This window comes from Ursus americanus, chromosome 10, assembly GCF_024610735.1.
Source record: "Ursus americanus isolate L20-20 chromosome 10, mUrsAme1.1.p, whole genome shotgun sequence".
NCBI lineage: Eukaryota > Metazoa > Chordata > Mammalia > Carnivora > Ursidae > Ursus > Ursus americanus.
Window position 1 is genome coordinate 57,298,768 of NC_142136.1, and position 26,907 is coordinate 57,325,674.

General features: G+C 44.8%; 2 protein-coding genes across 2 annotated transcripts in view; both read right to left on the reverse strand.

Annotated features, from left to right (window-relative positions):
- EBPL (EBP like) overlaps positions 1 to 17,093 on the reverse strand; it is a 31,800-nt gene extending 14,707 nt beyond the window's left edge. Inside the window, exon 1 of the mRNA XM_045796857.2 lies at positions 16,856 to 17,093. Within this exon, the coding sequence (XP_045652813.2) occupies positions 16,856 to 17,026 (171 nt within the window). The 5' untranslated portion in view covers positions 17,027 to 17,093. The remainder of the gene's footprint in view (positions 1 to 16,855) is intronic.
- A 6,095-nt stretch (positions 17,094 to 23,188) lies between these two features.
- KPNA3 (karyopherin subunit alpha 3) overlaps positions 23,189 to 26,907 on the reverse strand; it is a 90,341-nt gene continuing 86,622 nt past the window's right edge. Inside the window, exon 17 of the mRNA XM_045796858.2 lies at positions 23,189 to 25,765. Within this exon, the coding sequence (XP_045652814.1) occupies positions 25,667 to 25,765 (99 nt within the window). The 3' untranslated portion in view covers positions 23,189 to 25,666. The remainder of the gene's footprint in view (positions 25,766 to 26,907) is intronic.

A 26,907-nucleotide genomic window follows, 5' to 3' on the forward strand; every position in this document is an offset into this window, starting at 1 on the left:
AGAATAAAGTGGAATAGAATAGAATCACTACATAAATCCTGTCAAAATTTATTAGCGTTTTCTATTCAGACTCACAAAATCTCAGCCTAATCAGACTTGATTTTTCCATGTCACGGCAACAGCACCCATCATTGTTTCTGGAAGGATCAGCTGCTTCAGCCTCCTACGGCCCCTCGATGACAAGGCTTTAGTGACTTCATAAATCCGTGCTGCCCAGCTGTCGTCCCCCTAATGACATGACGCCTTCCGTGTGCTGGAACCAGCTGGCGCACATGGGCTGTTGCCTGGGACTCACAGAGGACAGGGCTGGCCTCTTCAGAACTTCGGGGATGGAACAGCCACACAAGTTCTATTGTTCCTACATGATGGTGGCTTAGTGTTTGGTTTACAACTTGAACACATCTCTCCCCTTCTAAGAATATACCCTTCTCTGCCGAGACCGCTATTTCTCTGGTTAAGGATTTGAAAGGAAACTTTCTAAGGCTCCTCTTAGTTGGACAAGTGCTTTGTCACTTTATTACAATAGGGACAGGATGAACATTAAAAGTTAATCCTAGTACGGAATAGGGCAAGAAGGGTCATGAAAGGGACAGAGGAAGACAGAATCAACCTTCAGTGAACTCTGTTGAGGGCCGGGCACTGTGCCAAGTGTCCCACATCCTTGCTATTCAAATGTGGTCCCTGCCCCACAACTTGGGCACCACCCAGGAGCCTGTGAGAAATGCAGAGTTTCAGATCCAGACTTACGAATCAAATCTGCATTGTAAAAGTTCCCTGGGGACTTTCAAGTTTGAGAAGCACTGTCCCACACGACAAAGCTCTACAAATCATTCTTGACATTGAAGAAGACACAAAAGATGGAAAAATATTCCATGCTCATGGATCGGAAGAATTAACATAGTTAAAATGTCCATGCTACCCAGAGCAATCTACACTTTCAATGCTATCCCGATCAAAATACCGAGGACATTTTTCAAAGAACTGGAACAAACAGCCCTTAAATTTGTGTGGAACCAGAAAAGGCCCCGAATCGCCAAGGAATTGTTGAAAAGGAAAAACAAAGCTGGGGGCATCACAATGCCGGATTTCGAGCTGTACTACAAAGCTGTGATCACAAAGACAGCATGGTACTGGCACAAAAACAGACACATAGACCAATAGAACAGAATAGAGAACCCAGAAATGGACCCTCAGCTCTTTGGGCAACTAATATTTGATAAAGCAGGAAAAAACATCCAGTGGAAAAAAGACAGTCTCTTCAATAAATGGTGCTGGGAAAATTGGACAGCTACATGCAAAAGAATGAAACTTGACCACTCTCTCACACCATACACAAAGATAAACTCTAAATGGATGAAAGACCTCGATGTGAGACAGGAATCCATCAAAATCCTAGAGGAGAACATAGGCAGCAACCTCTACGACATCGGCCACAGGAACTTTTTTTATGACACATCTCCAAAGGCAAGAGAAACAAAAGATAACATGAATTTGTGGGACTTCATCAAGATAAAAAGCTTCTGCACAGCCAAGGAAACAGTCAAAAAAACTAAGAGGCAGCCCACAGAATGGGAGAATATATTTGCAAATGATACTACAGATAAAAGACTGGTATCTAAGATCTACAAAGAACTTCTCAAACTCAATACACGAGAAACAAATAAATCATAAAATGGGCAGAAGATATGAACAGACACTTTTCCAATGAAGACATACAAATGGCTAACAGACACATGAAAAAATGTTCAAAATCATTAGCCATCAGGGAAATGCAAATCAAAACCACACTAAGATACCACCTTACGCCAGTTAGAATGGCAAAAATAGACAAGGCAAGAAACAACAATTGTTGGAGAGGATGTGGAGAAAGGGGGTCCCTCCTACATTGTTGGTGGGAATGCAAGTTGGTACAGCCACTCTGGAAAACAGTGTGGAGGTCCCTTAAAAAGTTAAAAATTGAGCTACCCTATGACCCAGCCATTGCACTACTAGGTATTTACCCCAAAGATACAGACGTAGTGAAGAGAAGGGCCATATGCACCCCAATGTTCATAGCAGCTCTGTCCACAATAGCTAAATTGTGGAAGGAGCCGAGATTCATTATATACATCTGTTGAACAGATGTTGTGTGGAATGACTGGATTAAGAAGATGTGGTCCATATATACAATGGAATATTACTCAGCTATCAAAAAGAACGATTTCTCAACATTTGCTGCAACATGGACGGCACTGGAGGAGATAATGCTAAGTGAAATAAGTCAAGCAAAGAAAGACAATTATCATATGGTTTCTCTCATCTATGGAACATAAGAACTAGGAAGATCAGTAGGAGAAGAAAGGGATAAAGAAAGGGGGGGTCATCAGAAGGGGAATGAAGCATGAGAGACTATGGACTCTGAGAAGCAGAGGGCTTCAGAGGGGAGGGGGGTAGGGGAATGGGATAGGCTGGTGATGGGTATTAAGGAGGGCACGTATTGCATGGTGCACTGGGTGTTATACGCAAGTAATGAGTCATCGAATTTTACATCAAAATAAATAAATAAAAGAAAAAAAAAAAAGCTCCACTTGATCCTCCCAACAATGCTTTGAAGAAAATATCATTTCCGTACTTTATGGATACGTGCTTTGGTTTGCATGTGCGCCACCCAAATGCATGTGCTGAAATTCTATCTCCCACAGATGATACTATTAGGAGGTGGGGACTTTGGGAGGTGCTCTGGTCATGAGGGTGGAGCCCACCTGCCCAGGATCAGTGACTCTCTAAGAGGCTCCAGAGAGATTCCTGGCCTCTTCCACCAAGAGGATGCAGCAAGAAGACACCACCTCCACAGCAGGAGAGGGCCGTCACCTGCCATGATGGCAGCCTGATCTGGGACTGCCAGCTTCCTGAACTCTGAGAAATAAATGCCTGCCCTTTATAAGCCACCCTGTCTGTGGTATTTTGTCACAGCAGCCCAAACATATGAAGACAATAAGGAAACAGAGACAAAAGTTTCCTTCCTTCTCTCAGAAAGGGTTGTGGTAGGGAAAAGGTACTGTTCAGAATTTCACAGCTGGTAGACGGCAGAGCCAGCATTCAAGAGTGCATCCGTTAGACCCCAAAGCCCATACTCTGTCTCACTTCCCTCCCTGGCCCAGGTTTCTTGAGTAATGGTCAGACCCGTCTGGAACAGTGTTCAGTCATCAGCACTGCACTTAAAAGGCAATTTGTGGCATGTGTGAGGGTGAGTGACAAGGACAGCAAAGCACCAAGAAACCATGTCCTAAGAAATGGTGGAAGGCACTAACACTAGGGGATGCTGAAGTGTAGACAGGGGATTTGCTTCCCTTCGGGCTGCATAAGGGTAGAACTAGGACCAATGCATAGAAATCACAAGGAGGCTAATTTCAGCTCACTGTAAAGAAGAATTTTTTTTTTAATACTAGAGCTATATCATTCTGGAAAGATGCTATTGGCTGAAAGTTTTCAAGTGAAGGGTGGATGACCCTATGTCTGTCTGGGTTATTAGTAAAATTCCTATTTCAAGGCGGGGGGAGACTGGACTCCTTGGCTCCTAGAGCCCCTTCCTAGACTGAGGTGGCTTTCTCACTCTCCACATGCAGTATTGGACATTCCTTTAGATCTGTCCATCATGATGCATGCCATGCCCAGTCTACCCCCAGTCCCCAGGGAGTCAACGGCTGTGGGAAACTGTGACAGCCACTGCTTTGGCAACAGGTGACTCACCCAAAGGACAAGGAGGGACAAGAAGGATGACAGGACTCCAGGGCAGACGACTCACAGGCTGGCTGCTAGCCTACGAAGCAGCCTATCCAAAAAGCCACAGTCAAACAGGGACACACTGGGCCCAGGAAATTCCTACTCTCTGGAACAGAAATTGACCAATAGGGAGTGAATCCAAACTGACTCTGAAAACTAATTATGCAGGCGAGGTCGTGAGAGGCCAACAACTGAACATTGTGAATAAACTCAAGTTACAAGGAGGCATGTTCGAGCAAGGACGGTGTATCAGTTTGCTAGGCGCCATAATGCAGTACCCCCCACCGTGTGGCTTAGAACCACATTTACTGTCTCTCGGTTCTGGAGGCTGGATGTCCAGAAGCAAGGTGTCTGCAGGGTTGGTTCCTTCTGAGGGTTGGGAGGGAGAACCCGTTCCATCTCCTCCTCCAGCTGCTGGGGGTTTGCCTGTGTTCTGTGGTTTGTAGAAGCATCAGGCTGACCTCTGTCTTCATCTTCACATGGAACATGTCTGTGTCTCTGTATCTCTGTGTCCCAATTTCCCCTTTTCATAAGGACACCAGTCATCCTGGACGAAGGCCCACCCTAATGGCCTCATTAGGTCTGTAAAGCCCCCTAAGAATGTAGGGCCACATTCTGAGGTACTGAGGGTTAGGGCTCCAACATGTTCTGTTGGGGGGAAGACACGATTTGACTGAAAATACAAGGATATGAGGCGTAGACGCTAAGGGATACACAAAAGAATAAAGGGTGAGAAAGCCAGCAAGTAACAGAAAGAGAAGCAAACCTAGAGAGGGGCTAGGAGGCGGGTACGAATTATCCGTGAATCAGAACCAACCTCCGACGGCCCAGCTACATCTCAGCTTCCGCTGTGTTTCCATGAGTTGCCCTGTTTCTTGTTGCCCTGCGTGCCCGCCCTTCACTTGACCTAGTCTGCGGAAATAAATGCAGAGGTTCTGGCCCCAAAGGGTTTCACTAACAGGCCTGACACTGACCTACCACTGTCCTCTGGAACTTGCACCCTGAAGAGGAAATCGGGAACCTGAGCTGCCTTCGTCTTTCGTTCCAAAAACTAACACTGTGCTCAAACAGGATAGCAACTTTTCAAAGAAGTTGAAGGAAAAATCTCAACGCAAAAGCTCCTCGGAATCTCTTCCACAAACTGATTGTGATTTGGGGCCACCATTAGGAATGGGCAGAAACAGATTCGCCAGTGGAAAGCACCACTCAGCCAACGTGTTTTCATTCGGCTAACCGAGCTGACGGTCGTAAAACATCTTGAGTCTTTGGGATGAAATCAGTCTTGCAAACGAACTATGCAGCCAGCAGTGTATCTTTGAAGATGCCAAAATGGGAAAGTAATAGTCCTTGTCCCCAAGGGACTCATAGCCTCGGCAAGGGAGGCAGTAACTCCCCGACACCCCTCAAAAAAAGCCTGTGCTCCATCATGATAGAGTTCACAGAGAGCTGGCGGAAGGCTGACTATGATGATAAGCAGGACGCAGGGAAGAAATCCGCCTCAGGCCACAAGACAGCGTTTCTCCCGCGGGAGGGCGGGCGTGCGCCTGCGCGCACACGCACACCCAGAAAATGTAAAAAGCCCTTTGCACTCTAATCACTCGAAGACTTGGGAGAAACAAGCTTTCTTCTTCTGCCTAATTCCCTTCTTTTTGTATTATTTTTTAAAAACTGCTTGTCCTGCCTTAGTTTAAATATAAACACAATGCTGTTTGAGGTCTTCAAATTGCTATTTCTTTACCCTCGGCAGTTTCAGGTAGATGAGAAAAAACTTCCCAGTGTTAGATTTTCTGGGAGGGAGAAGTCAGGAGACAAGAGAAAGGACAGGGAAAAGCAGGTGGAGACAGGTGGACAAGGATACACAGGAAAGGTCTGGAGGCAGAAAGTGAAAGGGGCAGCAGGTAGGGGGACCATCTCATCTCAGGAATGCCTTCAGTCCCTGGGAAACAGGGACTGTTGGTCACCATAGCACGGGGACCAAAAGGTGGCCAGGTGAAGGGGTGGCCCAGTGAGAATGTGGAGAGGCGCCCACAGCCCTAGAGAAAATCTCTGCATTGGGAGGGAGAGTCGTGTTGATCCTGCCTCTGGATCCCTCTTTTGAGAAGGTGTTTGCTCACTCACCAAGGTTGTCCAAAGCATTGAAACTGCCAAAGTTCTTCCAGCACAGGGCCATCTAACCTTTGATGCCACTGCTTTGTTGGAGCTCTGGTGGCATCAGTACGCTTCCTCAAGATGGACTGGGAGGTACAAGGCCATTCTCCAGGGTCTCGGCCATTGCCAGCAGGTTGGGTTTGGGGCACGGAGTTTCCTCAGTCCTGCTGGATCAGGGCTGCTGGGGGGGGGGGGCAGCAGCACAACCCTCACTAGGAACACAGGGTAGGAGGGAAGGGGAGCCATCGGTTGCCGGTCCAATCACAGCAGAGCCTGGGGGGGAGGGTGTTGAGGTGGGGGGTTGTTGACATATTTGTAATTTCATAAATGTTTGAAACTCAGCATGTGCTCCTTGTTCTGCCTTTTGATTGTGTCAATGTCAATATCCTCGTTGTGATATTAGACTATAATTTTGAAGACGTTATCACCAGGGAAACTGGATAAAGTGTACATGGGATCTCTCTGTATTATCTCTCTAGGAAGAACCTCTAATTATCTCAAAATTACAAGTTTAATGTAAAAATTGGGCAAATCCCAGTAGAAGATATATAGAGGGCAAAGAAACATGTGAAAAGATGTTCAATATCACCAGACATCATGGGAATGCCAACGGAAACTACAACAGGGTCAGTTCATATGCATCTATTAGAATGACTAAAGCAAAACAACAAAAATAACAATACCGAGTGTAAGCTACCGAACGTGTCCCCTCAAATATATCTGCTGAAGTCCTAACAGTGTGATGGTATTTAGAGGTGGGGCCTTCAGAGATAATTAAGTTTAGATGAGGTCACATGGGTAGAGCCCCATGATGGGATTGTTGTCCTTTCAAGAAGAGAGACCAAGGCTCGCACTCAGCCACGTAAGGACACAGCAAGCAGGCAGCCATCGGCAAGCCAAGAAGAGGTGTCTCACCAGAACCCAACCATGCTGGCCCCTGATCTCGAACTTCCAAGCCTCTGAAACATGAGAAATAAATGTCTGATCTTTAAGCTATCAGTGTATGGTATTTCTGTTAAAACAGAGCGGACTCAGACATGAAGTGCTGGCGAGGATGTGGGGTAGCTGGGAGAGTCACATATCACTGGCGGGAATGGAAATGGTGGAGCTACTTTGGAAAATGTTTGGCAGTTGCTACCCCAGTTACAGAATCCCCCTCGTAGGCATTTACCCCGGAGAAATGAAAACACATGCCCACACAAAGACTTGTAGGCAGGTACTCACAGCAGCATTATTTATAACAGTCAAAAACTAGAAACAACCCCCATGTTCAGTAACTGGGTAATAGATGAATAAACGGAGATGTATCCATGCAGTGGGATCCTAGTCAGTAGTTTATGCCAAATGAAAGACTGCATATTCTATGATTTCATTTATATGAAATTCCAGAAACAGTAAACCGCTAATGCCAAGAAAGCAGATCAGTGTTTCCTGATGCCAGAGGTCACGGTGGGGAACATCTGCAAAGGGAGGGGAGAAATCTTTGTCAGAAAGTGATGGAAATGTTCTATACTGTGATTGTGATGGTGGTCACACGACTCCACACTCAGCAAACTCAGCAAACTGTACTCCCCAGGGGTGGATTTTATTGTATGGAAATTATAACTCCATAAAGCTGGAATGGAGAATAAGGGAATTTAGAAAGTGGTTGGTTACTATGTTTAGACCTATCCCAATAGTTTCCTCTTATAGCAACAACCACTTAATGTACAAAAGCAAAATATCTCCCAGTAGCAATAAAAATATAGAAATATTTAGAAGTCAAATTTAAGAGACCATAACCTGAAGATTCAAACAAATTGAGATCCACTCAATTCTTAGAAGAGACTCAGTATTGTAAAGATACCACTTACTCTTGAGTTCATGTAGGAGGTTAAGAAAATCCCAAATCAAAACACCAAGTTTTAGAATCTGGCAAAGGGAATCTAAAGTTCACGTGGAAGGATTCATTTTTAAGTGTTTGAAAGCGAGTGGGAAGAAGCTTCGTTTGTCAGATATTAAAATGCACGATAAGGCTAAAATAATAGAAAACTGTATGGGCAGAACGGAAACTGAAAGCGTCATAAAACAGAACCAAATTTTTAAAACCTCCCAATTTATCCATGCATAGAAAAGATTTTAGTATATGATAAAAATCGAATTTCAAGTAAGTGGAGAAAGGATGGATTAGTCAACAAATGCAGCGGAGACACTTTCTTGGCCAAAAGAAGAGGATGTAAAATGAACTATGAGTGAAATTGTCGGTACTAGCGTATGAACCCCCCTTTCAGCTCAATAAGGAAAAGATGAAGAGCCGTATAGAAAAACAGGCTATTGGGGCGCATGGGTGGCACAGTAAGTTAAGCATCCAGCTCGGGTTGTGATCTTGGGGTGGTGAGATGGAGCCCTGTGATGAGCCCCAAGTCGGGCTCTGCGCCGAGCACAGAGTGGGCTTGAGATTCTCTCCCTCCCTCTGCCTCTCCCGCTGGTGCTCTCTCTCGCTCGCTCTAAAAATAAATAAGTCCTAAAAAAAAGGACAAACAGGCTATTAAGGGGTGGACCCCAGGATCCAAGCCCCATATTCCTGTCCCAAAGCCTGGCACAGAACAGCAGGTCTGCCCACCTTCTAGAAAGCATGAGGCTCTGTTAGGGAGGGGATCATGGGATCAGGATGGAGCAAAGCTTAGACACTCCTTTTTTTCTGGGAATCACGTACGTCTCCCAGGTTCTCATGAGACCCTACAAAAGAAGGAAGACTCCTAATAAGGGGTTGAATTTCCCACTCCTGGACAGGATGGAGGCTTGCCAATTCAATTTATTTTGATTTTTTTCAGCTCAATTAAACTTGTCCAATAGAAAAAAACATACCTGCTCAAGGATGTTTGTTATAAAATTTTGGCTGTTTGTAGTGGCCAAAGAAGTCAGAAATAACCTGAAGTTGCATGGTTGGTTCAATTATCCACGCTATGGAATAATATGCAACTATTAAGAGAAAGGGTATCAGGGCACCTGGCTGGCTCAGTCAGTAGAGCACATGACTCAATCTCAGGGTCATGAGTTCAAGTCCCACAGTGGGAATAGCGATTAGTTAAAAAAGAGAGAGAGAGAAAGGCTATCTCGGCCTGGGTCCCCTGGAAATCATTAGACTGTGTTCCGCCACTTTTATGGGGATGGCTCTCCCAGGGAGGCTGGAAGCAGGTGGACGATGGGAAACAAGGCAGAGAAGGGGGATGGGAGGGTCCTCGGGGCTGAGGCTGCATCACTGAGCTTAGTAACTTAGTAACCCCACCCAGCACCATGCTAGCTGTCCCAGTCTTGACTTTTTCCAGAGACTGTACCCGCACTACTGCTTCTCTGCGGAGGGAGGAAGAAGAATTTCTCCTGGGCCAAAGGTCCATCCCAGGGCAGGGAGGGGGAAGCTGCGTGGGTCCCACGGACCTCACACCTGAGCTGCACCGCAGAGGCCTGGGGCAGGTGCTTTCTGCTCGGGGCCGAATGAGGTCAAGTTGGAGTTGGCGGCTGTGGTGGAGGCTGGACAGAGCATCTTGTCAAGGGTCATATGAGACCCCGAAGACCTGAGCCAGTGCTTAAGAGCTATGGGATTTACTAAGGACATCCAGCGCCGCACGGCTGTGAGAAAGTAGCTGACTGGAATAGAAATAATGACTACCCTTGCGGAGTCTTTTTTTTTAAGATTTTATTTTTATTTATTTATTTGAGAGAGAGAGAGCGAGCGAGAGACAGAGAGAGCACAAGTAGGGGGAGCGGAGGGGCAGACGGAGAAGGAGAGGCAGGCTCCCCACTGAGTGGGGAGCCCGACACAGTGGGGCTCAGTCGCAGGACCCTGGGATCATGACCTGAGTGGAAGGCAGACGCTTAACCAACTGAGCCGCCCAGGCGCCCTCTTTGCAGAGTCTTTAAAAACTGGCTTCCTTCAGATCCAGCAATCCTACTTTCAGGATTTGTTCTGGGTAAATAATTATACACATTCACAAAAGTGCACACAGTGCGTTCTGTACAGCTGCTGGCAACTGAAAAGAGCCTTAAGCCCAACAATTAGGGATTGGTTAAATAAGTTATACTAAGGGGCACTGGGTGGCTCTGTCAGTTGGGTGCCTGACTCTTGGTTTCGGCTCAGGTCGTGATCTTGGGGTCCTGGGATAGAGCTCTGCTTAGGGCTCTGAGCCCAGCAGGGAGTCAGCTTCCCCCCTCCCTTTCCCCCCTCCCTCTCCCTCCCCCTCCGCCCTTCCCCCTCACTCATGCACACCTCTCCCTCTCTCTCTCTCAAATAAATAGATAAATCTTAAAAAAATAACTTATAATAAAGTATACTGAAATCCTCTGCCGTTATTTAAAATTATGAAGCAGTTCAAGAGACACTGCTCTAGATGGTCGCTGAACATAGTTAAGTGAAAAAAGCAACAAAGGGTGAATAGTAGGACCCCATTTTCATTAAAAGAACTCTGAAAAAACATTTATCTGGAAATATATTTTCATATAAATTCTGGAAGACTATTCTTAAGAATACGAATAATAATTACCCCTGGCTAGTTTTACCTTTCCCCCCCTTTTAGATCTGTAAATATTACACGTTTGGCAATGGTCACAGGAATATACAACTTAAACCAATTTTGTTTTAAAACACTGACTAACACAGGAAAAGCACTCTGACATTTTAGATATTTGAGCTATTTGAGGCTTAACATGTAAATGACTGATAACTACCATAAATTGAAATGATAGAATCATTCTTCCATTCATGGGATATCAACAAATTCTCCAGAATAGCTCCTGCAAATCAGGCACCATGCCAGGTACTGGGGATAGAGCAAGACAAAACAATTACGAATTGTGTTTAGTGTTACAAAGGACAAAAAAACAAACATGGTATTTCCCTAGGATATTGCTTCCATTTCAAAGGAAATAAATTTTAGCAACATCAAAATTTTTTGAAGTATTTATATACTTAGTCTTCTATTTTAGGTCAATTACAACAAAAACATTCAATTAAATGGTAAAACGTACTTAAGAATTTTTAAATATTAGTCATAAAAAATATTAAAAAGAATCAGAATCCAGATCAGGGGGCCAGTAAGAACATATATATGCAGACCTTCTTTTGTGGTTATTATACAGCTTAATGTGGTTCGGAGCTTCCAAGCAGCCAAGTGAAAAGGGAGAAACATTGACATTGTTCTTGCTGTCAAAGCAAGAGACAAACCAATTCTTTTAGGAGAAACTAAGCTTCTCCCAGCACTTGCCTGCAAAAGCAATTTCTCATATGGGTTATACTGAGGGTGACATTAGTAACTATTATTCTCCATATGAAACAACTAGAAAAAAAACTCTCTGCTACTTTATACGCTCTGAAAGGACAAGGGTCATGTGTTTTGTCTGCGTCCAGCCCCAAGGAGGCACTCAAATATTTGTGGAAACAAGGAACAGCAGAATTGGATTTCCTTCTGAGGTGTGGCCACCTAGACATCTATCCGTAATGCACGTCTTCTTCATGATATTAGAAAACAAACTGGATTTTGGTCTGCAGAAGTCCAAGGGCTGTGTACCCCCATACCCTGAAAAAGGCCAGTGGGTCAGTATGGGTACTGTTTCTTGGACTTTCAATTTGGCATCATTTCTAAGCTTGTGTTAAGGTTCTCCGGAGAAGTAGAACCAATGGGACGGGGTTACACACACACACACACACACACGCACACGCACGCGCACAAAGGATTCATCGTGAGGAACTGGTCTATGTGATTGTGAAGGCTGACAAGTCCCATGATCTGCAGGGAGAGTGGGCAAGCTGGAGCCCCAGGAAAGCTGATGATGTCGTTTTAGTCTGAGTCTGGATCCCTGAGAACCAGGAGAACTGATGTAGTTTTAGTCTAAAGGCTGCAGGCTTGAAACCCAGGAAAGCCACTGTTTCAGCTTGAGTCTGAAGGAGGAAAAGGCCAATGTACCTACCAGTCTGAAGGCAGTCAGGCAGGAAGTATTCTGGCTTACTCTGACTGAAGGTCAGCATTTTTGTTCCACTCAGACCTTCAACTGATTGGATGAGGCCCACCCACATCAGGGAGGGCCATCTCCCTTACTCAGTCCACCAGTTTAAGCATTATTTATTTATTTATTTATTTACTTACTTATTTATTTTAAAGGAGGCTCCATGCCCAACATGGGGCTTGAACTCAATACCCTGAAATCAAGAGTCACATGCTCTACCACCTGAGCCAGCAAGGCGCCCCTTAAATGTCAATATTATCCAAAACACCCTCACAGAACTCTCAGAACAACATGTGGGCAAATAACCAGACACCCCATGGCTCAGTCAAGTTGACACAGCCCATGAACCATCACGAAGCTTCACTGTGACTCGCCAGGCCTGCCAAAGAGCGTGAAGGCTATCGCTGCATTTACCAGAGAGGAGATCTATTCTACAGCAAAACCCACAAAGATGACAACGCCAAAAAAGGAAAGGGAGAACAGGAGACAGTAACAGGCTGTGAACTAAAAGGCAACTTGAGACCTAGTGATAAAGCAAGTGGGAGGAGGAAGAAATTTTTAGAATCCCAAGAGTCGGAGGCTGAAGTTATTGTCGTGGAAGGTGGGAACAGATGGTGATGCTAAATGGAAAAGGGTCACGTCCAAAATATACAAATTAATAGGGACTTGAGCAGCCACTGGGACTCAGGACTTCTTAAAGGAAGCCCCATGAGTGTTAAGGTAGGATGACTGGGGATAACTGAAGCCTGAGTTTTCCATGACAACTGTCCTTCACCGTGAAGGACAAGCCTATGTCATGCTCTCAGTGAGGAAAGTGGGGTAGGAACTAGTCAATCAGAGGGGTTTGATCTGAGGACAGGGAGTAGTTTCCGGCAGATTCGGCGCTGCTGTAGGTTAATTCACGCAGCCGGGCACCGCACCAGACAGGTGCTGCACAGCCGACTTCTCGGCCCCTTCCCTTTGCCCTCTGCCATGCTCTTACTCACAGATGCTCCCAGACCTTCCCATCTCAGACAGCACCCAAAGTCCTTGCCTGCTCCTTCAACCTCTTCGAGCTACCTTCCTACACTCCTCTTCCTCCCACCACCAAATCTCTAGAAAGTCTTTCCCACTGTCTCCATTCTTTTTGCTAAGTCCTTAGCTTCTCAAACAATACTTTTACCAATGACTTTTTTTTTTTTTTGAGTAAACTTTACACTCAACATGGGGCTTGAACTTATGACCCTGAAATCAAAAGTTGCATGCTTCACCCACTGAGCCAGCTAGGCACCCTTACCAAGGGCTTATTTTTTTTTTTAAAGATTTTATTTATTTATTTGAGAGAGAGAGAGCGCACGCGTGCAAGCACAAGAGCAGGGTGAGGGGCAGAGAGGGAATCAGTCTCTCCTCTGAGCAGGGCTCGATCCCAGGACCCTGGGATCATGACCTGAGCAGAAGGCAGACGCTTAACGGACTGAGCCACCCAGGCGCCCAGCCCTACCAACAGCTTAATGGACTTCTTAATCACTGGACCCAGAGGCTCCGGCTCAGCCTTCACCTTTTTTTATTTTTAAATGGTGCTGCAGCAATTAACAATGATCGTGTCGGGCCTTTCCTCGGGTCCCAGGACCAGCACTCTCCTGGTTCTTGGTGTGGCCCACTGTCTCCCCTTCCTGGCTCTCCCTCTTCCTGCTTGTTCAGTATATATACATGCTTAGGCATTTTTAAAGATTCTCTTCTCATTCCTCAGCATTGTCACCTTTCTGTTCTCTCTTGCTCAGAAACTGCTCCCTCCCAGAGCTTCCTGCTGTCTCCTCCAACGCAGTAAAAACATCCAACTCCCTCCATTCTGCCCTGAATCTGTCTCTCCAGCTCATCGTGCAGTTTCAACTGCCTTCTGGCCATTTCCCCTCAACCACACACCAGAACCGCAGATTCACGGTTCTAAAATCTGACCTTCCTGTCTTCATTAGCATCGTCGACAGTACCCACCTCCTCTCCCCCCCAACGTCCGAGCGGTCACTTCAACTTACAACATTCTCCCCTGGCAGGTCTGTTGGATGCAGCTTTCTTCCCCATTTTAACTTCCGGTTCCACCTCAGCTCAGCCCTCTTTCATCTCACTCCTCACTGCACTTGCTTTCAGCTGACCTTTTTGCCTCTCCACTCTCCTTTCCAATCCACCATCCACCACAGGTCCCCTCCGCTGGGAGAGAATTCTCCATGCGGCCCTCATTTTCCTGCACCATCTGAGGTCTCTGAGCACAGGCATTTACACCAATTTAAGAATCTTTATATAAGGAGACACTCCAAGGCAGTAAAGCTTAAAAAGATCTCTCTCTCCTGAGATGTTCCAGAGTAGTAAAGATAAAGACCCGCCTTTCCTTCCCAGAGATTTGTTTACACTCTTGAGTAAAGATAAGGACTCTCTCAAGAGAAGTATGAAGAGGTCACCCCCAACTCCAGATAGATAAGATGGGAGCCCACTTTTGCGGTTCCTCGCCTGTTAACGCTCCCGCTGCGTGTGCAGGTGCCGGCGGGCCCTCACCGTGCTGCCCTCTGGCATTTGGGGGAATCAACAAGGCTAACTTGTTAATTTGTAAGAAGGGTAAAATCTCAGACCCTTTACAATTCCTGACTTCACACAATTACCACCGAATTATTTTTCAAAGAACTGCTTTGGCCAGGCTACTTCCTTGCCTGAGACCTTTCTTCAACGGCTTCCTATTACAGGACGAAATTCAAAGTCTTACTTGTCATTCAAGTGCCTTTCTGGCCTGTCCTCCCACTTCTTCCCTAGGTAGACCCTGTGCTCTAGTCAATCAGGAGATGTTTCCCAAAACACGGGCATGCATCTCCTGCCTCCCTGCGCTGGCCACGCCTAGAATGCTCTACTTAGATTGCAGATGAGGGGAAAACCATGAAGCACCCATGCACAGAACGCCCACGGCCACCTTTGAGGAACAGTGAGGCACACCGCCGATTCCTCTAGGAACGTTGCCTTAACTCCTTCCAGGTGCACTGGTGGGAAATCAGCGTGTCCTTCACTCTGGCCATCACCAACTGGGCTGCAGAGCGGGGCTGCAGCCCCCCATAACCACATTGTGGTTGGACGGCTGAAGTGCCTCTGGGAATGCTTGGCTGGGAACACCATCCAACGGGGAGTTCTGCATTTGATAGTGGCCAACGCATCCCAACATCTCCTCCCTTTTGAGAAGTTTAAAGGAGTCAGAAGAGGCAGCTGGGGTTCTAGAGTGAACTGCAAGTTGTAGTTCCAGTTCTCCAGGAGGCTTTCTTTCCCGATCCTAGCCCAAGCCACGTTTCTGGGTATTCTTGAGTAAACCCCCAGCCAAAGATACTATGGGCACGCATTTTCTTGCAGGCTTTAACCTTCATTCAAGTGCCCTCCTCACCAATCTCTAAGATATGGGTACAAAGATGTTAGTTGAAGCATGGTGTGTAAACAGCAAAATAAAAACATACCTATTAATATAAGCTGGCTAAGTTATCCTATTTCCTCAATTATAAGATACATCCCAATTTCACAGATTTGCCACTAGGTGGGCAAATGGGTATGTTTTAGTATCATTATACATTTTTTGTACATCTAAAATATGTTATAATACATTTTCTTTAAGGGGGTTAGCCACCTGTTTTACTGCCCCTATTCTTTGGGAGACCTTGTGTCCAATGACAGCTTGAAAAATCAATTCTATAAATAAAGGAGTCGAAGGACCTATTAACTGTCTCTTATTTCCACTGTAAGCGTTTAGGAAAGAAAGAATTTCACATTGCAGCCACATCTGGTATGTGCACATATCCAGCTGATCAATATTTAGAGACCAAAGTGATTATCAAAACCTTTTTGTTTTCTTCTTTCTCAATACTATAAATTTTGGCTTCACATCAACCACAGATCTGCCTAGATCCAAGCAAGGTCATATTTGCAAAAAAGCTATTTTGCCATAGTTATTAAAAAAAAAAAAAACCCACAACAACCTGTAGGGGCTCAATCAGTTAAGCCTCTGCCTTCCCGCTCAGGTCATGATCCCAGAGTCCTGGGATCGAGTTCTGCATCGGGCTCCCTGCTCGGCGGGGAGTCTGCTTCTCCCTCTCCGTCTGCCTGCCGCTCCCCCTGCTTGTGCTCTCTCTCTCTCTCTCTAATTAATAAATAAATAAAATCTTTAAAAAAAACCCAAAAACCTTAAAAAAAAAGTGTGTGCATGGAGGCGGGGGGCGGGCGGGCATTTCAACAGAATTCCCTTAAATACTAACCTCCTGGTTATTTATAAAATGGGTTGAATTTTTAGGGACACGGTTCCCAAAGCCGGGCATGATACAAAGAATGCAAGCTTTGGAGCCAGACTCCCATTGCCTCGGAACCATGCCAGCTGTGTGGCCCTGTAAAGTCACCTAACTTTGCAGGTCTTGTTTTCTCCTCTGTAAAACAGGGACCGTAAGTAGATTACAGGGTGTTGTGAAGATCGGAAATAGTAAACACAGTGCTGTGCCTAGCATACAGTCATTACCCAAAACACGGTGATTACTCTCAGGGCACGCGGGACGTTTTGCTTGGTACCGGCCCTCGGACTTCGCGCCTCCTCCTCTGTCCCTGGCTCGCTCTGGGGCACTCAAAAACTCGCTCTCCATTAGTTTCCGTCAACAGTGATGTGCAGTTCACGGAAGCCAAGGCCCTGCGTTGCTGACACTCAAACTAACATAACACAGTACAGAAATAACCATTTCCAGAGGGTTTTTTGTTCGTTCGTTTTCATTGGCAGAGGAACTGGGACTCCCTGGAAGGTACGCGCTCTTTCTACACTAGGGAACGGAGGGGTGCAGCACCGCGGCCTCCAGGCACCTCCGGGTCTCCGCAGACCGACTGCCCGCTGCAGGGCGTGGGGCGGCCAACTGGTCCCGGTCCTTTTCCGGGAACACCCCGCGACCAGGAACGGGAGGGTCCCGAGAGCTGTGGCGCCCGCACTTACCAGGGCGAAATGCACCAGGGCGTCGTAGCAGAGCCAGGCGAGCACCCCGCGGTCCGCCGCTCCCCGGCCGCGGCCCAGGCGCAGGCCCAGCGCGCAGCCCGCGAGCAGCAGCGCGGCGCACAGCAGCAGCGAGCGGCCCGCCGCCGCCCCCAGCTCCCAGCCCGCGCCCATGCTGCCGGCTGACCGCCAGCCAGCACTGGGTAGCCCGCGGAGGAGCGGCGGGGCGGGGCTGCTCGGCGCGGGGGCGGGGCTGCTCGGCGCGGGGGCGGGGCTGCTCGGCGCGGGGGCGGGGCTGCTCGGCGCGGGGGCGGGGCTGCTCGGCGCGGGGGCGGGGCTGCTCGGCGCGGGGGCGGGGCTGCTCGGCGCGGGGCGGGGCTGCTCGGCGCGGGGGCGGGGCTGCTCGGCGCGGGGGCGGGGCTGCTCGGCGCGGGGGCGGGGCTGCTCGGCGCGGGGGCGGGGCTGCTCGGCGCGGGCGCGCGGGCGGGCGAGAGGCTTCCTTTCCCGCCTGGCCCCCGGGCCAGCCAGGCGAGCTGGGAGGTTTTCAGAGTCGGGATCTTGCTCACGAACCCGCCCTAGACCAGACCTGTTCCCAGCCCCAGCCCCAAAGCCTGGTAGTACGCACACCTTCTGAGGCGCTTTAATTTTCAACAAGGTTCAAAACCTATAAGCAGCAAAGCGAAGTCCAAATGGCAGAAATTTTGCCAAGAGACGGGGAAGAATTTTAGGAACAGAAGGTTCTAATTAAGCCCTTGCAAGTGTTGCAGGAGAGGTGAGCGCCAAGGGCATTTTCAGCCAGCAGCAGGCTTTTTAAAGGCCCGGTGGCTTACTCTGACCCTATTTCTTAAAAACCCACAGACGCAGCAAAAGTATGGGTGGGGGAGAGGAGCCATAGGTCGTATTGGCTTGACACTGGATTCTTTTAACGTTATCTTACCCAAGTCACAACCACCCTACGAGGTCAATGTTCTCCTAGTTTACAAATACGAAAACAGCCTCAGACAAAGTAACTCGCCTACGGACGCTCAGCGACTACGGAAGCCAGAACCCACGAGACCTTTGCTTTCTGACCCTGCACGCTGCTCTGTTAGTGGGCAATTCTAGCTCTCCCCTAATGAAGGGCCACTTCGTCCTGATCACCACGTTAACGTTTTCTCTCTGCTTTTGCTAGCATCTTGTTTGCTTTTAATCTCCTCGCTCTCTTTCTTACGCCTCCCTTACTTAGACTTAGCACTGGGCAAAGGAGTCAGAGTTTAAAAAAATTGTAACCCTTATTGACCAAGCCTGTGCTTTCAGTTTTGGATAGCCAGATAAAATACAGGATGCCCAGATAAACTTGAGATTCAGATTAAAAAAAAAAAAGAAAAGAAATTTTAAATACTTATACCGAAGTATCACTAGGGTACTTCTGCTAAAAAATCATTTGTTTCAAAAGGTGCCTTACAAATACGATGGAATATTATTCAGCCATAAAAAGGAAGATATCCTCTCACATGTTACAGCATGGATAAACCTTGAGGACATTATGCTGAGATAAGCCAGTCACAAAAAGAGAAATAGTGGTATGATTTCATTTATATATAAGTGGTACCTAAGTAGCCGTATCCCTAGAGACAGAAAATGGAATGAAAGTTGCCAGGGGCTCGGGGGAGGATAAAAAGAGAAGTTGTTTAATGGCTATAGGGTTTCAATTTTGCAAGATGAAAAAGTTATGGAGTATGGTTGCAAACCATGTGAATATACTTAGCACTACTGAACTGTACACTTAAAAATGGTTGTGATGGCAAATTTTGTTATGTATATCTTACCACAACTTAAAAAATATGATTTCTGGCACTGAGCACAATTTCAAAAACTTTCTCTGCTGGTTACTCCCCACATATTTTAATAGCATTTAACACCAGATAAATTATTTATTTACACATTTATTGCTAGTCTCTTGCCACTAGAGTATCCACATGGCCAGGGATTATGGATGGTATGTTGACTGCTCTTTCCCTGGCACCTGTCACAGAGTTTGGCATATACTAGTTGCTCAAGTAAGTGCATGCCGACTGAAGAAGTGAGTATACCCAGTCTTGCCACCTATGCTTTGGATTCTCTCCTGTACCTTAGAAAATTGATCATCACTCTTCTCATGTGTAGTCAACATCTTTCTCACTGGGATTTCCCCCACCAATTTCCCCACATCACCCTTTAGTGACCCTGCCCTCCCCTTCTGACCAAAATAAAACCCTGACTGGATTCAATGTCCCCATATTGTGTCCCTGCTCCTCAGACCTTCCTACTCTAGTTTCCACCCTCGTCTCAGTGATACAGCTCTCACTATGGTGACTGGTGACATCTGTTATCACTAACCCAAAGGACATTTCCTGTCCTCACTTTGACTTCTCAACAGCATCTCTGGGCCCTGGAATCTCTTTTCCCTCCATTTTCTGAGGAAACACACAGCATTTACTTTTCACTTCCCTATCTATACCTTGTGTTCCCTTTGTAAGCTCATCCTCCACTACATGGGCATTCATGTTGGAAGTCCACATGCTGTCCTACACCCTGTTCTCACTCCGACTGCTGGACCCAGGCAATTTCACGCTCACCCGCTGCATTAATAACCACCAAAACAGTGGAGAATTCAAATCTCTAGCCCAGCTCTCTCCTCTGAGCTCCAGACCAGTATTTCCAACTGCCCTACTTGACAGTCATTTAAATGTCTCAACACAACCCAAACTGAACTCATCACGCTCTATTCCCTGAGTCTTTTCCAGTGTTCCCTATCTTGTGCTACTTCCACTCATCGGTTCTGCAACCCACAACCTAAAAATCATCCTTGGTATTTCCCTCTCCTCAAACTCCAGATCTAAGGCATCACCAACTCCTATTTTAGCACCAAGTATCCCTTGATCCCATCCATTTCATGGACCAAGCTGTTCAGCATCTCTTGCCTCAGTGCTTCACACTCACTAATGTGACCTCTAGATACCACTAACCCCAAGTACATTTCCTGTCCTTACCTTATCAGCCAAGGATTGTTATTACACATGATTCTTCTATCATCACTCTTGTAGAATGATAATGATAATGAGTAATAATGATTTCCCATTGCTCTTAGACTGACTTACCAGCTGTGGGGCCTGGCCCCTACCAATCTCTTTAGCCCCTCCCATGTCCCTAGTAATCCTGCTCCCTGTCATTATTTTTGCTCTAGTTATACTTTTTTCTTCAACATTTTATTTATTTGCTTATTTATTTAACAGAGAGAGTGCACAAACAGGGGGAGCAGCAGGCAGAGGGAGGGAGAGGGAGAAGACTCCTCACTGAGTGGGGAGCCCGACACAGGGCTTGATCCCAGGACCCCAGGATCATGACCTGAGCCGAAGGCAGACACTTAACTGACTGAGCCACCTAGGCACCCCTGTACTTGCTTTCTTTCACTCCATTTAACTCACCATGGTGCTTCCTGTGACTGAAGACATGGAAAGGATAAACAGAATCTGATCTTATTATGAGGAAAATTGGGCTGAAATCAGTAATATGGCATTTATAAATTCTTATATTTAGGTTTGAAAGTGTAAATGCCTAACTACCAAGTCAAAGAGAGCTGAGGCTGTTACTTGATCACAAATCTAATTATGATGAAGCTGGTAGAATAATTGAAAAATTCTCCTCCACATTAATAGAATTAAGTGTCCAGATAATGGACTGTTCCTATTCCATTTTACCCAGCAACTAGTCACATCGTACTCTATTCTTGGGGTCTTTGGAATGCATGATGTGACAGGAACCAGTTCCAGGAACGACTTTATATGCAGTTGGCTGAAATGCATGGCGTGTTCAGGGTGAGGAAGGTAACTGACAAATGCAGATCTGCGTCTTCTGCTAATGAGGAATAGCAAAAGTTCATTTACAGAGATGGTCATTTAACAGCGGTGCCTTTTGTTCGGTATTAAGACAAGAGTTGGTAACAACTAAAGCTATTCTGCAATGTAGAACAGGCTCGCTTAGAGCATTTCATCATTGCTTCTCAAACTCCCCAACTCCTGCTCCTGCAGGAATGCTTCCGTAAAATAGCCTGCCTCAAAAATATGATTTTATCTTTAAAATGTTACAGAAAATGTGTCCTTTACTCTGTAACACTTAGGCTTATATTACCATAAAACTGCTCTACTTATCATCAGGTAAAGCTGCTGTCCCACGAGGATGTGTTTACCTTGTGGATTTACTTGTTACTTGGCACAAGGCCCCATTTATCTTTAGGTACCAGTTTGACAAAAGAGACTGACTCAAGAAGGCAGATGGCAATTTTGTTAGGGTAGGGAAGAGGGGTAAGTCCCCTGCAGGGAAGACAGCCTTTATAGCATGACTCAACCATAGTTCCACTGCTTTTGGTCATTTTTAATAAACTTACAAGTTTCCTGATGGGGCCAATCTCTCACAATGCTTCAAAGAAGTGCTTTTCAGACAAGGCTGTGATTTTCTGGCCCCACCCCAGCTTGCCCAGAGAACTTAAATATCTCAACTAAACAGGTCTGAAAAACACTGCTACAGGGCAGTGTTGTGAAAACTGTGGGCAATTAACACATTTGCTTGTTTCACACACCTTCTTTTTGTAGCCACAGGATAAATTCAAGAAGGTTAGTACTTCCTCCATATTCCCATTTTTATCTTAAGTCCTTTGCAATAGATGGGGCTTAGTACTACCAGGAGTTCCTACAGATGGGTGATAGGGCTGGCTTTGATTTCTCCTAAAATGGAGAATGAAGAAAAGGTATATTTTTGTCTCCTCTTTTTATCTGATGCATCTGAGCAAAGTCTGGGACTACACAACAAAGAGACATGACTTAACCCAGTGGTTTGCACCCAGGCAAATCTGGCTCCCAGGGGCCGGACATTGGCAATGCCTGAAGACAATTTTGGTTGTCACGACGACTGGGGAACGCAGAGGTACTTAGTGGGGAGAGCCTGAAGATGCCGCTAAACGTCCTACAATGCACAGGATGGAACCCACAGCAAAGGATTAGCCAGCCTCAAATGGCAATAGCGCAGGGCTGGAGAAACCCTGATTTAGGTCAAAGTTAGTTGAGGGGTTTCATGGACAAATTAGGAGGCTAAAGGAGGGGAACATTCTCACATCTCTTTTCCCACTTTCTCTTAATATAGTACTGAGCCCTACCTATACGCATGGACAGATACACCCCTATCTCTACATAGTACTTTTTGAGAATCATTCTACCACTACTTTTTGGCTTTATGTACAACATAAAGAGTTCTTTTAAAACTTTAGACAAATGAGTGGTGGGTTATACAGAGCACTCCTTGGGTTATATGCCTTAAGACTTACAGCTTAATATACAGAAATTACACTCTCTTTCTCCAAATAGATTTAATTGAAATCCCCCCGGTTCAACTAGGGTTAAAAAAATTCAAACCATCACTGTAAGACAACGGACATTCTCATGAGTTTTCACTTGCAATAATTAAATAATCCTCTAAAAAGGACAACTCTTCTGAAGGAAATCATGGCAAGAGGACATAAAGGTACTATCACATTTATTTACTTGTATACACTGACTTCTTTCAAAAATAATTTGAAGTGGCATTATAATAAGTAAAAATATCTGTGTATTCAAAAGTTCAGTTGCTCTTTTGTCCTTTTAATTAATCCAAGATTTCATTCAGAGCCACAACCTCTATCTCCCAGGTTAAAACTTCCCAGTTTACTTCAATTACTATCTTCCACAGTTACTTGTTCTCAAGGACTAGACAAGCCATAAAGTCTGATTTTGTTGTTTCTTTCATGAGAGTCATAATCACACCATTTTCTCAAACGGCCTAAGTCATGGTATTTAAACCTGAGGTAGGCAGGGAGAAGGCCACATGACGAGGCCGACAGCGGGGCGCTGGAGGGACGCAGCTACAAGCTCAGGAAGCCAAGCACTGCCGGGTCCTCGGAAGCTGGGAAGAGACAAAGAGGGTCCTCCCCAGAGCGTACACAGAGCGTCCAGCCCGCACCTTGATCTCCGACTTCTGGCCTCCAGAACTGGACAACAGTAAGCTCCTACTGTTTTAAGCCACCGGGTTTGCAGTACTGTTAACAGCAGCTCAGGAAATTAATAAAGATTTGGGTGTTTCTTATTTGTCACAAAATACCTGAAACCCAGCATTGTTGTTGTCCTGGTTTGTTATAGTGGAAGAGAGAAATTAAAATACAATGAAAGAGTAATTCATGATTTGCCTCCCTTGTGGCTGATGTTTGAAAAATAGTTCCAAATTTAAATCTAACCCCGCAGAAAACAAAACTAGGAAATTAAGAAACTTTTAGAAATAAGTTCTTCAATGTTTTATCATATTTGATAGCAGCTTTTTTTATTGGTTACAAAACCTAAGCCCATATACAAAATTAGGAACACATTTAGATGCCTCTTTTGAAAGAACGTTTTAGTCTTTTTTAACTGAGTTTAAAAAAAATAAAAACAATGCAATTTTTCAACACTGTTCTGAAAACTTAAAAGTGCAGCAAGATACTTAGTTTCCTTTGTCTACGAAATGGTGCAAATTCCAATTCCAAACTGATAAGGTCACAACAAATTGAATCAAGCAAATGCATACGTATGTCTGCACTACTTGATGCTAATGTTCACCTATGTTAGTTCGCACTGAAAACACAAGAGGAAATAGGAATCGGCACAGTAGAGGCCCAATTTAATCTCAACGTGTGCAAAATTTAAAAGGTAACTGTCAGTAAGTAGTATGGAGAGTCCAGAAGAAACTAAACTGGAAGGGGTACAATTCACAATATCGAGAAGATTTGGACTTTAAGGGTTTCACCGAAGTTTGTGACCTTAATTAGCTCTGACTTTGTTATTCCTACTTTTAGGGAACACCACACAGTTTCAAAAATTTCGACTACAGTGTCTGAACAGGATGCAGTTACCATATGAAGCTTTAACTCAAAATTTGGATAAAGAAAAAAAGGCACAATGAACTTCAACTCAATTTTATGTGCACAAGAGTTGAAAAATCTGAGCCACCTTAAAGAGAAATTGATTCTAAAATTTATAAAACCTATAAATAATCAGAGGCCAAACCACTATATTAAAACAGATTCTCTAGCAAGTAAAAATCTTGCAGTTTAAACATACGCTTGTATCCATTTTAGATACAAGACAAAACTCACTCTTTAAAGTGGCTCCACCTTGGCAGATACATGTATTTGTAATGAATGCACACCTGCTATGTGTTGTTTCTCAGTGAAAACACCCCAGCTGATTCACGAAGCTCTGATGGCATCTGTCTCATCTTCATCACAGTAAATACACCCCCCATCAGATACTAAATTAGTTTCGATTTTCTATCCCTTCACATCAATGCATTGGGAAATTATACCCAGTAAACAATAGCAACAAAACCATTTCTGTGACAGCAAAAATTATTCAGTTTAAAAATTTTCAAATCCCTATTCTTTCATTAATAACTGGGTCAGACAATTTACCAAAAGCAAGGACTTTACATAGTAATACCAGATTTTGCAGAACTGCTTAAAGATCACTGCAAATCAGGTTTATGTCAAATAACTGCAGATTATTCCTCTACACAGATCCATGTCTGAATCTTTTAATATATGAATATGCTTTTAGAGTAGGATCTGAATTAACTTTCCCAATACTCAAAGAATGAAGTTTTATAACACTTCTAAATAGTTGCTGGTTTGTTGCCAACCACATTATCAAAAGCACTGGTTACTAAGTAAAAAATATTTTAAGACTAAATTACAGTAAACATGAAAGCTCCACAGTTTAAACCCAATATAAATCAACCATATCCAATTATCAATTTAAAACAAAAAATATTAACTCCTGAAAGCTGAAAGCAAGATTTTTTTTTTAAACATCACCAATCAGGACTTTAGACCTTTGTTTTTTGTTTGTTTGTTTGTTTTTTATTTGTTTTTTTTTTTCTTTATAGTGAGGGACTCTTGCTTTCAACTTAAACAGAAGTTCAAGTCCGTAACAGGTTGCAGCTCAGGTAAAAGACCATGCACAGCATTTGATTACTTCAAAACAGCAGGAACACACAGGCTGAAGTGAGTGGTCAAATAGGGCTTGCTGTTCTCAAAAATTAGGTATAATGGCGAAAGCATTACCATCCATAGCTAAAGTTCTTCCTCCAACCCTGGCTTCTGAGGCAGATAATAAACACATCAATTACTGGTAGATGAAGCACAGTTTTTTAAAACTTATCTGTTTAATCAATAACCAAGTTTCTTTTTTTAAGTTACTTTTTTTGTGTGTCAGTTCCACCAATGAAAATCATTTGGCTTGTACTTTAAAATCTATTCTTCCACATAAAGAATATGAAAATATGTTTGTGGAGGACAGTGATGGAGGCTCAGATCAGACTGCACCTCTTTAAAGTCTTCCAATGTGTATATGCATCATACCAAAGTGTCTTGATCCACAGCGCACCATTTTCCAAAGGAGTATCAAGTGGGCAGCTGACATGCCACCACTACGGAATATTCTAAACTGGAGACTGCAGTTGTCAGCGTGTGGCACCAGGGAACAGGGAAAAATAGGGTAGTTGAGATTGTTAAGGAGAATTCTAAAACAGTTTAGGAAATCATGCATATGCATTTACAGTCCATGTGATAGTAACTGTTGGCAACTGCAAAGTGACTGAGACATGGCTTGCTTTAGAAGCATCAAAACGAAGAGGCATGTGTGTTTTGGAGCCTTTTGTTGTTGTTCTTCTTGTCATTTGGTAGCCATCTGGTGGTGCTTCGTATTGAATTGGGAAAGATGCTGCACTCAATTGAACTTAAAAATTAAATTCTTTTGTTTGAAGGTTGGCTGTTGGGTCAAAATTGTAAGTACCTCCTTGTGTTGCTTCAGGAATGAGGCTAGGATCTTCATCAATCTATAAAGAGCAAAAAAAAAAAGTCCTTATTATGTTAAGATACTACATATTATGGTATAAGCAGAACTTACTTCTTATGAGAGTTCTATACACATGTTGTATAATCATTCTCTAGGTTTCAATCAATTAAATATTTAAATAAATCAATGATATTATTAAGAAATTTAACAATTTACTTTTTTATTTTTTAAGATATATTTATTTTAGAGAGAGTGAGTGCGGGCATGTGAGTGGGGGCGGGCGGGGAGAGGGAAAGAAAATCTCCAGCAGACTCCCTGCTGACTGCGGAGCCCAAAGTGGGGCTCAATCTCACAACCCTGAGATCATGACCTCAGCCAAAATCAGGAGTCCAAGAGTTAGAGGGGACTGAGCCACCCAGGTGCCCCAAGTGATTTAACAATTTAATTAAGCTGAACACACATTTAAACATCGCTCCAATTATTTCATCCCCTCCCCCATCTCTGCCCCAGTCTTAAGTTTCTGTATCCATAGACTTATTTTACCTATCTGAACACACATCATTTCTTTTTTTTTTTTTTTTTTAAAGATTTTATTTATTTATTTGACAGAGATAGAGACAGCCAGCGAGAGAGGGAACACAAGCAGGGGGAGCGTGAGAGGAAGAAGCAGGCTCATAACTGAAGAGCCTGATGTGGGGCTTGATCCCACAACGCCGGGATCACGCCCTGAGCCGAAGGCAGGCGCTTAACCGCTGTGCCACCCAGGCGCCCCACACATCATTTCTAAAATTACAGGTGACCCTTGAACAACATGGGGGCTAGGGCACCAACCCCCTCCCCAATGTAGAGTCAAAAATCCAAGGATAACTTCTGACTCCCAAAAACTTAATAGCTTACGAATAGCCTACTGTTGACAGGAAGCCTTACCGATAACATAAACAGTTGATTAACACATATTTTGTATGTTATATGTGTTATGTACTGTATTTTTAGGATGAAGTAAGCTAGAGAAAAGAAAATGTTACTAAGAAAATCATATGAAAGAGAAAATACATTTTTTGGAAAGATTTTATTTATCTGAGAGAGAGCATAAGCAGGGGAGGGGCAGAGGGACAAGCAGACTCCCACTGAGGGGGGAGCCCCACAGGGGACTCGATCCCAGGACCCTGAGATCATGACTTG